This window comes from Elephas maximus, chromosome 4 (genome assembly GCF_024166365.1).
Source record: "Elephas maximus indicus isolate mEleMax1 chromosome 4, mEleMax1 primary haplotype, whole genome shotgun sequence".
NCBI classification, from domain to species: domain Eukaryota; kingdom Metazoa; phylum Chordata; class Mammalia; order Proboscidea; family Elephantidae; genus Elephas; species Elephas maximus.
In genome coordinates this window covers 26,614,157-26,630,170 of record NC_064822.1, presented here as the reverse complement: position 1 = coordinate 26,630,170, position 16,014 = coordinate 26,614,157, and the positions used below count along the sequence as shown (strand labels likewise).

At 35.6% G+C, this 16,014-nt stretch overlaps 1 protein-coding gene across 6 annotated transcripts in view; it reads left to right on the top strand.

Annotated features, from left to right (window-relative positions):
• Positions 1-15,747, top strand: part of WAC (WW domain containing adaptor with coiled-coil) — a 101,720-nt gene extending 85,973 nt beyond the window's left edge. The window contains exons 7-13 of one of the 6 annotated variants that reach the window (XM_049881737.1): positions 2,612-2,857; positions 4,370-4,492; positions 5,452-5,600; positions 8,238-8,371; positions 9,864-10,050; positions 11,570-11,697; positions 13,412-15,747. In XM_049881737.1, coding sequence (XP_049737694.1) covers positions 2,612-2,857; positions 4,370-4,492; positions 5,452-5,600; positions 8,238-8,371; positions 9,864-10,050; positions 11,570-11,697; positions 13,412-13,481 — 1,037 coding nt within the window. In that variant the 3' untranslated portion in view covers positions 13,482-15,747. The remainder of the gene's footprint in view (positions 1-2,611; positions 2,858-4,369; positions 4,493-5,451; positions 5,601-8,237; positions 8,372-9,863; positions 10,051-11,569; positions 11,698-13,411) is intronic. The other 5 variants (XM_049881733.1, XM_049881738.1, XM_049881736.1 and 2 more) reach the window with 5 other exon arrangements.
• Positions 15,748-16,014: the final 267 nt, after the last annotated feature.

Below are 16,014 nucleotides of genomic sequence, written 5' to 3'. Positions count from 1 at the left end.
AAAACAGAGAGGCACCGCAACCACCTTAAGTTTAAAACTTCCCTCTTTTGCAATATTTTAATCATAAAATTAAGACTACCTCTAAGAATAGCATTTTATATTTGATGTCCCTAAGCTATACATAAAAAGCCTTAAATGATATAATATGGAGTCTTCCCAAATAAAAAACTGTTAATAGTCTATAATTCCACCATAAAATAAATGTAATAACCAAAGGCAGATTTTCATGGGAAATCTCATTTCATTCAAGTTTCTTTATGCTTGTCTGTGAATCTAAAACAACAAAGCTGAAAGTGATAGTCTGCTAGACTTGGGGGCTCTACTTTAAAAATGTGTGCCTTATGTAAAATTAAGATGTCCTAGGCTTTGAGTTATTATGCTTAATCAAGAAAAACCAAAATAAGAATGTCAAATCCTTGAAATGTACTTAAACCATCTATGAGGTCAGGAGTTTCGAGAGCTATTATCCCTAGTTTGTATGACCATTATAGTGGAAAGACTTGTAAAAAGGCTGATAAAGGAGTCACTTCTCAATAACCTTATTAGTAATTCCTGGCTTCTATGGAATCATGAAGGTTAATGAGGTATTTAGTTTCTGGAATTGGCAATGAAGATAATAGAATTAGTAGATAGCAGTGTAGTAAATAATCAAATCCAGCGCTCCTAAGACGTATACACGGCTCTTAACAGCAGGCTTAATTCAACCATACAGTGTATATAAGAGCTTGAAAATCTTCAAGAAATAGGTATATATAGGAAATTAAAGATACTTAAGTAGATCTTCGTATTTTAGTCTTTAGACCAATATTGTAAGAGAATATGTATGACCATCTTGAATAGTTCAATCTGAGCATTGTTACCCTTAAGGTCTCTGGTTTTAATTCTTTTTGTTTCCATTAAAACCACTGTATTAGTAGAATTCCATGGTGTAAAAATATCACTGCTTTTTCATTCTCTAATTGGTGGACATTTATTTGGTTTGTTCCTAGTTTCGTGCTAAAATAAAACAAGCACAATGCTTGTATGAAAGTTTTTTAATATTTCTCCCGATTTGCATATGTTAGAGTTTCTTGAGGGTATCTGCGTAAGGGGGTATGTTTATAGTCAGCTTTTCTAGATGGTGTCACATTGTTTTCCTGTGTGGTTATATCAATTTAGTCACCACCAGAAATGTTAAGAAAAATGTTCCCATTACTCTGCTCCTTGCTGACTTTTGGTTTTGTGAGACACCTTAATTTTTGCCTATCTGGTGAATTTAAGAGAAATACCGTGTTGGTTTTAATTTGTATTTTCCTGACTAGTGATGAGATCGAGCATCTTTTGCATTGATTCTTAGCTATTTAAGCTTTTTCTGTGAAATGCCTTTTGTTCAGTTTTCTATGCTTTTCTTTTTTGAGTCACAGAACTTCTAAAAAATATTCTGGTTACTAATACTTTGGATTTAATTGTTTTGCTTTTTGTAATTTTAGAAATCTTCCTGATGTCAAGATACCTTCCTATGATTTCCTTAATAGTTTTTAAAGACTTAAAGTGTATATACAAAAGCTTAATCCACCTTAAATCATTGGGGTTTTTTGTTTTCTTTTTTTCTTCTGTAAGCTTTGAGATCCAGCATGACATTACCTGCTAGCTGTGTTCTTTTTTGTTTTTCTTCAGGAATTTCTTGGCTCTTAGAAGCCTTTAACTCTTTCAAATAAATAAATCGAATCAGCTTGTGAAATGCTACAAAAATAGTATTGAGGTTTATTTGTCTAGGTGGGTTTTGTGTGTGTGTGTCCTTTGTTTTTTAATGCTCATAATTTTTAAATGATAGAAATACGGACTTTAACTCATTGCTTTGTATATTTAATTACAAAAGAGGAGGAGTATGTAGTTCTAAAACTCAAATAGTAATTGTGAAACTTTAAAATGGGAGTCTCCCCTCATTCATCACATCTTCACCTCACTAAGGGTAATTAACGACCACAGTACTTGTATTAAGGCCATTGTCACATTTAGGTGGGCTATTGCAGCGGTCATAGACATTTTTCACTTTAAGTTGTTTCATCAGACATAAATTAAGCCCCTGTAATATTGTCTCCAGAGACCCTGGTGGTGTAGTGGTTAAGTGCTACAGCTGTTAACCAAGAGGTTGGCAGTTCAGATCCGCCAGGCGCTACTTGGAAACTCTATGGGACAGTTCTGCTCTGTCCTACAGGGTCACAATGAATCAGAATCGACTCAACGGCAGTGGGTTTGGTTTAGTATTGCCTCTTTATCTGAGCAAGAGCTTATTTAAATGTATGATTAATACTTAAATTATGCTTGAGGCAGCCTTACTAGTACCTAGAACGTGGTACTTTTGGTATGATTAAATCACTGCTTTGTCAGGGCTTTCGACTTTAAACAAGTTACATAATCTTTCTTGTTCAGTTTCCTCACTTAGAAAGTTGGGATAAAAATGCCTGTCTTGTCATTCTAGTTAGCCAGCCATTTACCGAGCCCCTTCTGTGTGCCACCTTGTGAAGATTAAATGATTAGGTACCTGGCACATGGGACATGCTCATTTGATGGTTCCCGTTTCCTCTATTCAAGTAATTTTTTTCAGCTTTATTATCTCCTTTTTATTTAGAATCTACATCAGGAGACAAATCTGTATCACATTCTTGCACAACTCCTTCTACATCTTCTGCCTCTGGACTAAATCCCACATCTGCGCCTCCAACATCTGCTTCAGCAGTCCCTGTTTCACCTGTTCCACAGTCACCAATACCTCCATTACTTCAGGACCCAAATCTTCTTAGACAGTTGCTTCCTGCTTTGCAGGCTACGCTGCAGCTTAATAATTCTAATGTGGATATATCCAAAATCAATGAAGGTAAGATTTTGTAGTAACAGTTTTTAAAAATTTATTTGCATTGTACAAAATTTTGTGACTAGTAAAATCTCCACTTTAGGAATGGACTTCATTTCAGTTTGAACTTCATGTTTGCACGTCATTCTTTTAGTATGGAATTTACATCTATAGCTTAAGCCCCTTGGCAGTATCAGTTGAGCTCTAGTGATACATGAATTTTTTTGTATATTTTTCCAGACTTGCTGTGTAACTGGGGATAAACCATTCTGTGTGCTTAGTGTGTGTAGTGTTTTGTTTTTAAGTAAAAACAAGAGAGCATTTGCTAAAACTGATACAAAAATGTTTCTCGCTTCTAACATATTTCTAAAATTCTGTATATGGGTAAATAACTATTTGGAATGTAAAAGTATGCTTGTTACTTGAAGAGTAGGAATTCAACTAGTTTCTTCTCACAATACTTGGAAAAAATTCTGGGAAGGGAGGTGCTAGATCAAATTTTGCTATTTTTCCTGATTAATTACATTGATTCATTCCAACACTGCTTTTTAACGTGCCAAGAAAGTAGTTGGGCAGCCACCTCAGAGAAGAGATTTGAATAAGAGTGAATGTGGCTTTAATTCATAAACCCTCTGGATCCTGAGAGCACATTTGTATTGCAAAGCTTTCAGTTTAGAATAGTTCATTTCTGTTTATCTACATTTTCCACATAATATATTCAACGCTAGTGTTAAGTGGTTAAGCTCTTCCTTTATTGTAAAAATAGAGCTCTGTCAGGCTAGTTGGTCATTAGTCTTCTGTTCTCACTGGCCTCAGCTTTTCTCTGTTTTGGTTTTATTCTCTAAGATAACCCACCGTCCTCTTACTCATAGGTAAACATTTCATTTAGGCAAAATCGGGCTTTTAAAAAATTTGAGGAAATAATTGGAAAATGTTAGTAATCATAGGTCTTCTTATGCTTAGAAAAATACATGCTATTCCAAAGTGCTCAGCTCTTTGGGTTTTTTTTTTTTTTTTTTAAAGATATTTGGGGTGGGTGTTGATAAAGACTTTGAGTAGTCAGCTTGTTTAATAAAGCAGTCACATGAAGTAGCTATCATTTACTGAGTTAATTCCAAGTAATATACTAAGCACTCTCCTTACATGTGGATAGATTTCTGGCATAATCAGAAGTTCTCATGAACACTCTTCAGTGTTTGTTTGTTTGTTTTTTTTTTTTAATCTTACAGTGAAGGGTTTTCTTTACCTGAACATCTACGTTTATTAGTGTAATGAAAACTCTTTGTTTTCCTTTATTATAAAACTATTAAGTTTCTTTCTGCCTCAGAGCTATGTAATTTCAAATTCTTAGATCTATTATATTACTCCTATTTTCTGAGTTTTTTATTGCAAGAGTTCTGGTTTCAAACATCCAGGGGTGTGTGTGTGTGTGTGTATATATATATATGTATTTAATTCCTTTTGAGTTTTCAGGTTGTTACTGATGCCACATATGCCCCTGTTTTTACTTAAATTTAGGAAATAATATGTTTTCAGTTCTTACAGCAGCTGTGACACAAGCTTCACTGCAGTCTATAATTCATAAATTTCTTACTGCTGGACCATCTGCTTTCAACATAACTTCTCTGATTTCTCAAGCTGCTCAACTCTCTACACAAGGTATTTATGCTCTTAGGTATCTCTAGAATTGTATCTTGTTTTTATCTTGGAATTAATAGCAAAGTTTTTATTAATCTTGAAAGAGATTAGCTACAATAATTTTACAGCGCTAGCGTATACAGTAGAATTTTTACCTTTTTTTTTTAAGATGACAAAAAAGTTTGCCGTTTATCTTAGATATTGCCATTAAATCTGTAATGTAGTTTAATTTCACTTTTGGAGTAAAATATTTCATTAAGAGCTTAAATTTTGAATTAAATATACACTACATTATATTTATTTTAATTCAGAATTTAAGTTCTTAATGACATATTTTACTTTAAAACCGAACCTATGATATGCTCTAAATCTTTGTGAAACATCGCATATGTTTTAGGAATTGAGATTTGGTTCAGGTTGGTATAAAATGACTTTTGGCTAGAAAATGCAAAAATTGCCAGAGTCCTGCCTTGAATTAGCTGCCCTTCCTCTCCATGAAGGTATCTAATAGAGCTATGCATAGGAGCAATGACAAGTAAAAGGGCCAGTTTGTTAGGTGGATTTGGTCCCCAGTTCAGAAAGCAAACTGAGCTGGAATGGTCCAAAAGGGAAGTATAATGGTGAAAAGACGGTTACTGCCTTCTGGCTCACCTCATGAGGTAGGAAACTGAGGGGATAACTGGGCCTAAATGTAGAATAAGAAAGGAGAAATACGGATGGTGAGGAGTCCTTCATATGAGCATAGTTTCAGGCTTAGCTTCCTGTTTCAGCCTCAGAAAGAAAGGGAGCTACACTGGATGTGCTTATCTTTAACACACATGGGGAATCCAGCTCGTTTAGTCAGAGTTGTCCAGGCAATATTGCAGATTCCGATTTATTCAAATCAGTGTTCTCTTTGAGGAGTGATGGGTGTCTGGAAAGATACAGAGATTTTCTCCACACTTATTTGCTTTATTCGACGTTGTTGTGCTCTCTTCCAGCCCAGCCATCTAATCAGTCTCCAATGTCTTTAACATCTGATGCATCATCCCCAAGATCTTACGTGTCTCCAAGAATAAGCACACCTCAGACTAACACAGTCCCTATCAAACCTTTGATTAGTACTCCTCCTGTTTCATCACAGCCAAAGGTATGTTGCCTTTGAGGGAAATTGAGAAAAGAAACCACTTACCTTACTTTGGGAACATGAGTTTAATAATGTTTTAGAACCTGTATTGTAGACAAGGATCCCTGGTGGCATAGTGATTAAGACCTTGGCTGCTAACCAAAAGATAGGCAGTTCAAATCCACCAGCTGCTCCTTGGAAACCCTATGGGGTGGTTCTGCTCTGTCCTGTAGGGTCACCATGAGTCGGAATGAACTTGATAGCGGTGGGTTTTGGTTTGATTTGGTTTTACTGTAGACAAAGCCCTCTTATAGAATGAGATGCAGTGTTGATGTGAAGGATATCTAAAAACCCATTGCCCTTGAAGACAGGGTAGAACTGCCTGATAGGATTTCCAAAGCTATGATCTTTACCAAAGCAGACAGTCATATCTTTCTTCCTCAGCGCAGCTGGTGGGTTCGAACTGCTGACCTTTTGGTAAGCAGTCGAGTGCTTAACCACTGCACTACCAGGGCTCCTGACATGCAGGATAGGTGGATGGTAATAGATGCAGGTTAGAGGGGTTGTTTATACCTGTGCTCAGCTCCTACGCTCTGATTCCATTCCCTTTGCTTGCCTGGGATCTGTGATAATGGAGAGAGTGGTGAAGAGTGTGATGGGTCTTAAATTTGTAGAATTTTTAAACCATAAGGAAGGTGAGAAACATCGTTTCCACTGACTTTTTTTTTTTTCATACTTCTGTTTCAAAAGTAAGTTAGCTTCTATGTTGAGTTTTATGTGCAGTTAATTTAACTTTCACATCGTGAGAAAAATTTACCTTATTGAGTAGATAAGAATATTAAACTTCATATAGGTTGTCTAGTTCTAGTGGTGGAGTCAGAATTTGAAACCTAGATTGTTCTGAACCTAGAACCCATTTTACTAAGCTATATTGCCTGTGTTTGTCCAAGCAAAAGCGTACATAGACGGCTCTTCGAAGCAGTTTGAAAATTTGCTCAATTCTTCTTACTTGAACTGGCAACAGAACCTTATATTATTGCAGTCAGATTTTGTTATACCGTATCACTTATTTATGAGTCTTGTCCAGAATTCAAAAGTTGTACTCATTCTTTGCTTTTCACATGTTAGCAGTGAAACATTTTGAGAGGGTTGAAATTTACTATATACAAGTTGATTTTTGACTCTTGATGGGAAATATAAAAATGTAGTGAAACATAGTTTGAAATTGGCAGTAGGTCAGTTTTTAGGTCTTCTATTGGCTCATCCGTTCCCTACCTTGAATGTGGTGTTTATCTAGATGGATTGAAAAATTCTGAGTTATAATTGTTTATTATGGAATTTCTAATTGCTTGCCTTTGTTTTGATGGAAGAAGAATTAAAATGTAAACTTCAGCAAAAGCGATTACTTAGAGCTTAAAACTTGTCTTCAGGGTGATATTTTAAGAGTACAATAAATGGTGACTAGAAATGAAATAAGTGGTAAGGTTAGTGGTTTTTACAGTCAGCATTTCAGATCCCTTAAGCATATGACCATCAGCTTTTTGCATTCAAAAAAACTTCCAAGTTGCTTTTCAAAATAATTGGGTGTGCGATCTTCTGTAGAAGTTAATAAACATGTCCTTTATAAAAGGCCTTTTGAGGAGAGCTGATAGGTACTGTTCAGAACTATGAGAATTATCCAGATTTGTTTGGAAGAATTATGACTCGTCTTTGTCTCCCATCCCCCCCTAAAAAATCTGCTGCTGCAAGATGTAACGTAGATCTGCTAATGTGACTTCATCAGAAGTGGTTCCGTCTGCCTTTATGCCTTTAAAACCAAAAAACCAAGCCCCTTGCCGTCGAGTGGGTTCCAACTCACAGCGACCTTTAGGACAGAGTAGAACTGCACCATAGGGTTTCCAAGGAGCGCCTGGTGGATTCAAACTGCCGACCTTTAGGTTAGCAGTCATAGCACTTTAACCATAACTACACCACCAGGGTTTTCTTACACCTTTAGATTGGGGCTTATATTTGAACCTGTTTTTTTTTTTTTTTTTTTTTTTCTGTCTGTATGATGTGAATATGAATAGTGTGTGAATCCCCATTGGTGGTCATGGACCTCTTGGTGTATCACTACAGAGTAACCTCTCTCTGAAAACCTTTCGAGTTGAATTTTGTATGGCCATTGCGTATTCTCTGATAAATCAATCTACATTCCCTCCAAATCTGAGCAACTGTTATTTGTATGATGTGGTAACATATATTTTTATTGCTGTAAGACACGAGGCTGAAAATCACAAGAACTGGTTTCCTATGCTGGTTGCATTACTGAAGTAACTTCATGGCCTTGGGCCATTTGATTAAGAAATTTAGCTCTGTGACCTTTGGTAAAGCACTTGATACTTCTTCTTAAAAACTCTGGACTTTACAGCGTTTAAGATTAACTAGATTGGGTTGGGAAGAGGGGGAATGGATGGTTATAGGTCCTAAATAACAATAATCTGCGTAACTTCAATAAGTTTGTATCACTGGTGTTAGTATTGTTAGGAAACAGAATTAAGATCATTGTCTTACCTTACAACTGAAGAATAGAAATAATAGAAGAGTTTCAGTAATTATACAACTTCTGCTTTTATCTAGTTTCCATGATCTTTTCCTTTGTGATAAAGCATGTCTTATTAGGTTTTGAAATTACAGGTTAGTACTCCAGTAGTTAAGCAAGGACCAGTTTCACAATCAGCCACTCAGCAGCCTGTACCTGCTGAGAAGCCACAAGGTCATGAACCCGTTTCTCCTCGAAGTCTTCAGCGCTCGAGGTAAGTTGGTGTTTGTGTTGAGACTATAGGTTTCACTTTTTCCTTTAATATGGCATAGTGCGTTGTCTGAATGTTATAAATACATACCTGTCATAGAATGGAATTGTGGAAGGGATCCATAGATAGGCTAACTTAGTTTCATGTTAAAAAGGCAATTCTTACGTAAATAGATTGTTGTCACTAGTAGCGATACCTGGGTGTTTTGAGGAAAGTGGCTGTTTTTCTCTACAGTTTTACTTAGTAGAGTATTATGGGACTAAACTTACGTGATACTTATGTACAAAGACTGCACGTGTTTTTACAATACTTTGTTGGAATTACATACACCCTTCTCATAGCAGTTTTAGATTTGAGTGTTATTGGTGAAACCAAAAATCTTATATCTAAAACTTGGACCAGTATCTTCCAACTGGTGCACGTCAGGCTTTCCTAATAGCTTTAGCTTTGACCCGATATAGATTGCTTTTCAGGTACGCGTATAGTGCTGTATTGTGGATATCACTTATCTTTGATAATTAACAGTGAAACTTTAAATGAAATTTAGTGAATGGTTTTCATTTAATTGATTTTCCTATTTTTATCTCATGCTGAGGTGGCAAAATAATTCAACTGTTGTTTTTGTTGTTGTTTTCTAAACAACCATTTCAGAACTTATACATCCAAATGAGAGTTGTTCCCTTCAAAATAATCACCTTGGGAAGCTGTCTACTTACTCCAGCAATGTTGCCATTGCTCAGAACATTTTTGGGAAATTCTTCTTTTAAATTGTCTTTAGAGGCTGCAGTATTATTTTAAATATCCTCAGTGATGAAAACTCTTCATCCTTTGGGAGATTTAGTTTTTGGAAATTACTGAAATTCATTCAGAGCCAAGTCTGGTGAAGCAGGTAGGAAATCAACTTAGGTTATTAAATTTTTGGTTCTAACCACCATATCCTCATCCCCTGGCCCAAACCATACAATCTTAAAAGAAGGTAATCAGTCTCAGAGCACTGCTTTTTTGGTCTTATTTTGCCACTTTGATCATTCAGTGCTGTCCAATAAGATGCCTGTAATTTGCTGAACAAAGGCAGTAATTTTCCCCTTTCTTTCTTATTTAGCTGTATATAAGACTTAGTCTTCAGATGTGCCTCATACCTGCAGCTGTTAAAATGTGGCCATTTCTTAGTTGCATTCTCACCTAGTGTTTGTGGTATTTACAAGGTCAGCAGGTCCTGCTGTCGAATTTGCAGAGTATACTTTTTCTTTTTTTTTAATTTGACTCTGGCATTAGTGTTAAAAGGACTGTTTATTTCCTCCAAAAGTGTATTGAGAAATACATGATATAAACATACTATGGGGTTGTTTTTTTTTTTTTTTTTTTTGAAGTTTAAATAAACAGTTTTTTAGAAGTTTGGATATCTCTAAGTTCATAGAAGGTGTTAACAGAGAATTTAAGACTCCTGAAACTATTTTTAAACATACCACATATTCGATTTTGTTTTCTCTTTCAGTAGCCAGAGAAGTCCATCGCCTGGTCCAAATCATACGTCTAGCAGTAACACATCGAATGCAGCAGTCGTAGCACAGAACGCCTCTGCCCGACCTGCGTGCTCGTTAACACCTACGCTAGCGGCACACTTCAGTGAAAATCTCATAAAACATGTTCAAGGCTGGCCCGCAGATCATGCGGAGAAGCAGGTGTGTTACGTGAAGAAAATGTGGACAACAGAGACCTTTGGGTGACTAGCAAGATAGAAGTTCATTCTACTTGTAGAAAATTGTAACCTGGACCACTGTATTCAAGCTGTATTTAAAATAACTAATTCTAATCAGATTGCCTTTAATCATACGATTTTTTATATGTACTTATATATAGTTTATTTGATTTAGCTCTGTAATCAGTTACTTTCTCCACTCTTAAAACTGCTAAGCAGTTCAGATAATGATTTTTCCAATGAGGCTTTTTTTTTTTTTTTTAATTGTGCTTTAAGTGAAAGTTTACAAATCAAGTCAGCCTCATATAAAACCTTATACACACCTTCCTGTATACTTCTAGTTGCTCTTCCCCTAATGAGACAGCACATTCCTTCTCTCCACCACGTGTTTCCGTATCCATTCAGCCAGCTTCCGTCCCCCTTCTACCCTCTCATCCTCATCTCTCCTCCAGGCAGGAGAGGCCAACATAGTCTCAAGTGTCCATGTGATCAAGAAGCTCACTCCTCACCAGCATCCCTCTCCAACCCATTGTCCAGTCCAATCCCTGTCTGAAGAGTTGGCTATGGGAATGGTTCCTGTTCTTGGCCAACAGAAGGTCTGCGGGCCAGGATCACTGGGGTCCTTCTATTCTCATGTCAGACCATTAAGTCTGGTCTTTTTACGAGAATTTGGGGACTGCATCCCACTGCTCCCAGTGAGGCTCTTAGGACCAAAGAAATTATCCCCACGTCACCCAGTTAATGCCGTGATGTTACTCAAAGCTAGTGTGCTTTTTCCTTTCTGCCACTCTGGTAGTTTGAGATCCTGTTAGAACTGTTAATCTGATATGACTATCCCGCTAGACTAGCAGCCTGAAAACATTTTTGCTTTGCTATGAGGGACCTTAGGACAGTCCACTGAATGCTGCTTGTTGCCTCTCCTATTTACAAGATAGCTGACTTCTGAGATGTTCTGAAAGTTCACAGAGATACTTTATGTATCTCATGATAAAGGAATATGGTAAGGCTCATTTATCAATACTGTATCTGGAGCCCTGGTGCCGTAGTGGTTAAGAGCTTGGCTGCTAACCAAAAGATCAGCAGTTTAAATCCACCATCCGCTCCTTGGAAACCCTATGGGCCAGCTCTACTTTGTCCTATAGGGTTGCTTTGAGTTGGAATTGACTCAATAGCACCTAACAACAACAATAATACCTGAAATTGCAGGAATGACGTTCCCTTTTGCTGATCCAGCATTTTTAATTAACCATAATAAAAAGGAGATTTATAAGCTATTCTGTTCTAGTGCTGTATACTATCTTAAGAAACTTGAAATGGAAATCTTAAGATGAGTACCTTCTAGCATTAGAGATACCTTAAGAGAAAATGATTTTCCCTGCTTAGATTTATCATGTTTGTGAATTTAAAGGAAAATATTACTAGATGATTTTGTAACCTTTATTTAAAATCTACTCATAGATATTTAATATTTTAATTTTTATGTAACTTTTATTTCTTTATAGGCATCAAGATTGCGTGAAGAAGCCCATAACATGGGAAGCGTTCACATGTCAGAAATATGTACTGAATTAAAAAATTTAAGATCTTTAGTCCGAGTATGTGAAATTCAAGCAACTTTGCGAGAGCAAAGGTAAGTTTTTCACTGAAGTAACTAGGTTTTAGAATTATGTATATTAAATTGGAGAACATAAATCAAATTTCATTTATGAAAGTGAAAATCTTTTTTAATTTATTATGTTCCATAACTCTTAACTGCTTTTTCATAATTTAACAATATTCCTGGTGAATGATACGGCACCTAGATTTCATTTCTCTTAACCCCGTGATAAGTGCTTCAGTAGACTTTTTCCTTAGGTTACTGCTGTAGCTACAGTAATATTTTAATTATTTAAAAAGTAGAATGTCGATAGCCATCAGTTATGAAGGCTCTTCTCTTGAATTGGGAGTAGTGCTCTATTGCTGAGGGTGCTTTTTTCAGTTGAAATTTCACATCAGTCTATGTTGTCCTTATGTCATTGAAATTATAGTTGGAAATTATAGCAAAAATTAGTTACCCAACAAGTTTAATGATGTAGTATCGACTCGATGGCACTGGGTTGGGTTTTTTATGTTAGGTTTCCTCACCCATACCCTTTTCATCTCACATTTCTTAATCTAATATTTCTGTTAAGTAGGATATCTATTTCTCAATAAATGTCAGACATTTTTTTAAATACCTGTGGCGTAGCTCTTAAATGCAATGACTGCTCACCAAGAGGTCGGCAGTTCGAATCCACCAGGCACTCCTTGGAAACTCTATGGGGCAGTTCTACTCTGTCCTGTAGTGTCGCTATGAGTTGGAATTGACTCGATGGCAGTGGGTTTGGTTTTTGGGTTTTTGTTACAAAACTGAGGACAAATTTTCAGTGGTTTCATATCTGTCAGTGGGTCACAAGTAGAGTTAATCTTGCTATGCAACAACAGATGCTTACTAAATACTAGTTGGGATTTATAGTAAACTTGGAAAAGTGACTTTTTCCCATTTAATTATTTAAATACCTGGAAGTATTTTTTGAATATCACTAGGTTTTTTTTTTTTTTTTTTTTTAACTCTAAGATTGCTCTGAACATAGTTCTAACGTACATTAAAAATTGTCTTCACTTTGGCTTGCTAGACAGACGATTTGACTTTTAGGAAATTACACTGTTCTTTATTGCATCATAGGGAATAGTATACACAGTCAGATATCAACCTGGCATATGATTATACCAAATTCCCTGGTACAGGCAATAAATGTTCACAGAAAAGAGGGGTCAGGATAGAAAATATTTCCTGAAATACATGAGAACCTGGTAAGCTGTGGGGTTTGTGTTTTATTTTTTGTTTCAAATATACAACATATCAGCTGAAGTTTGATTCAGTTTCCTTTTTATAAACCCATATCTGCATTGACATTTGCTCTTTAAAATGATTAGCCTCTTATACTTACATACAGTCCTACTATATCGTGGCCTCGAAACATGCAGTTATGGGTGGCTCTTGTGTATAATAATCTACTGCCTCCCCCCCCTTTTTAATACAGTATATAGAACAACTCAGTTTTAAGTCAATTTTTATATTCAATTATTGAGAAAATGTTAGAAAACCACGAAATATTTTAAATTTCATCATTCTGATATTTAATGTATTCAACATATCTTCAGTGGTTATTTTGCCTTAACTGTACACTAAGAAAATTTTCAGTTATTTAGTCTTAATTAGTAATCATTTTGTTTTAAAAATACTTTTATACTTAAAAGTTCACTTTTTTCTGTGTTACATTTATATGAACACACAGGTTCTAATGCCTTATTTTATTTTTCAGGATACTATTTTTGAGACAACAAATTAAGGAACTCGAAAAGCTAAAAAATCAGAATTCCTTCATGGTGTGAAGATGTGAATAATTGCACATGGTTTTGAGTACAGGAACTGTAAATCTATTGCCCAATCTTAACATTTTTGAGCTGCATTTAAGTAGACTTTGGACCGTTAAGCTGGGCAAAAGAAATGACAAGGGGATGGGTCTGTGAGAGTCGATTCAGGGGAAAGATACAAGATTGATTTGTAAAACCCTTGAAATGTAGATTTCTTGTAGATGTATTCTTCACGTTGTAAATATGTTTTGTAGAGTGAAGCCATGGGAAGCCATGTGTAACAGAGCTGAGACATCCAAAACTAATCAATGCTGAGGTGGCTAAATAACTAGCCTTTTACATGTAAACCTGTCTGCAAAATTAGCTTTTTTTAAAAAAAAAAAAAAAAAAAAATTGGGGGGGGTTAATTTATCACTCAGAAATCTTGCATTTTCAAAAATTCAGTGCAAGCGCCAGGCGATCTGTGTCCAAGGATACGATTTTGAACCATATGGGCAGTGTACGAAATATCATGAAACAACTGCTTCCACACTTGCACCTGATCAAGAGCAGTGCTTCTCCATTTGTTTTGCAGAGAAATGTTTTTCATTTCCCGTGTGTTCCATTTCCCTCTGAAATCCTTGATCTGATTTTATCCATTTTTTTAAGGCTCCTCTTTTTCTCCTTTCTTAAGGCACTGTTGCTATGGCACTTTTCTATAACCTTTTCATTCCTGTGTACAGTAGCTTAAAATTGCAGTGATTGAGCATAACCCACTTGTTTGTATAAATTATTGAAATCCATTTGCACCCTGTAAGAGTGGACTTAAAAGTACTGCTGGGCATGTGTGCTGAAAGTACACTGATTGCTCAGATATAAGGAAATAGCCCGATGAACGTGGTCGTGGGAGGGGAAAGAGGAAACAAAGCTCCTCAGATGTGAATTGTATCTGTTGTAATAAACATGTTAAAACAAACAAAAATTGTTACTTTTCTTTTCCTTCGGTCAATGCTTATTAGAATTTGAACTACCTGGGGATTCTTTATGAGAACTCTTCTTGTTGAATATTTATACTTGATTGAAATAATTCTTTAAGGGAAGTTTCGTTTAAAGCATATTAACAGAAAATTGTGTATAAAATATATAATGAAATATGAAATTCAACAAGAATGATTAAGTCACTTCCCAAGTGGTTGTCATTTGTTAAACCCTGGTTTACCTGTCTTGCTATTATGACATTTCATTTTGAAGGATGTTTGTGTTGTAGCTAACTGTTCAAGTCTGGTGCTGACTGCTGTTCTTAGCCATCACAAAACGCTAAATTTGTGTAATTGGAGCTTCCTGCTGTTATCTGGAAATGGTGGGAAAGCTCAGCTTTGTATATTGTTTCCTAAAATATATTAAAATAAAAAAAGAAACTATTGCTACTATAAAATTACTTTGGCTTTTTTTTTTTTCCCCTTAAAATATCAGTCACATGGCCTTAACATGACACTGCCAGTATTAAGTCACAAAGATTTCTGTATGTAGAAAAATCATTTAATTTCACAATCTTTTCCAATTTAGAGCTTCTTTTTGTTGTCGTTGGCACAGATATATTCATGTGCTTTCAGAACTGCCAGCACCAAGGGCTTATCTTGTCATGTTAGATATGAATGTAATTTGCATTATGGGATATTAACTTAAATTTGAAAATTGGTCTCGCGCTCTAAGCATATCTTAAGCATATTTTGCATATAGGAGTAAGGCTCAGATTTTTCCGTAAGTAAAGTGTAAGCAGCAGTATGAATGGTATTTTCTAAAATAACAAAAATGTTCCAGTGTAATTAAGAAGAATAAAAATCTTAAACTGGAAGCTGTTTTTTTCCCCCCTGTAACTTGAGAGTACTCTTAAATGTAAGAAAAGGTAAATGTCATGAAATGTTCATACCTGTGGCATTGTTAACATTTGTTGGATTTAATTAGTGCATGTAAAGGAAACCTTGAAGAGCTGTGTTAAGCTAGAACCCTTATTAGTGCAGCCCTGGATCTTTCCTCCTGGAAAAAAGCAAACAGTTTGTGATGTAGTAGGCCAGTGTTTCCTGAGCAGATGGCAACTTGACTTGTGGTTTAAGGTAAATTTGGATTTGATTTGCTAATAGAATTTATTGATCTATATCACTTTTCTTCCTTTGCTTAAAAAATGTTTACATCCATAAATGAGTTGCATATATATGTAGGAAACGATGCCTAATTTGAAATTTCTTAGTGGTGAATTTTTAAACACACAGAAAAATTGAAATCTTTTGTGGAAATATTTTTACAATATCTGATTCACTTATTCTGTAGTAAATTATTTTAAATATTGCACTTTAATACAGACATGGTATTCAGCTACTAAGCTTTTGAGGTAACCAGGGATTATGTACTATTAAAATAGACATTATATCCTAGAATATTCTTTATCTAGTTATACCCGTTGCCATAGCTTTGAACACGTATCATTTTGGTGGGCAACTTGGTTCAGACAATTTGAAAATAAAATTACTGAATAGTCTCTAAGAAGCCTCAGGTGTTTTTTGTTTGTCTCTTA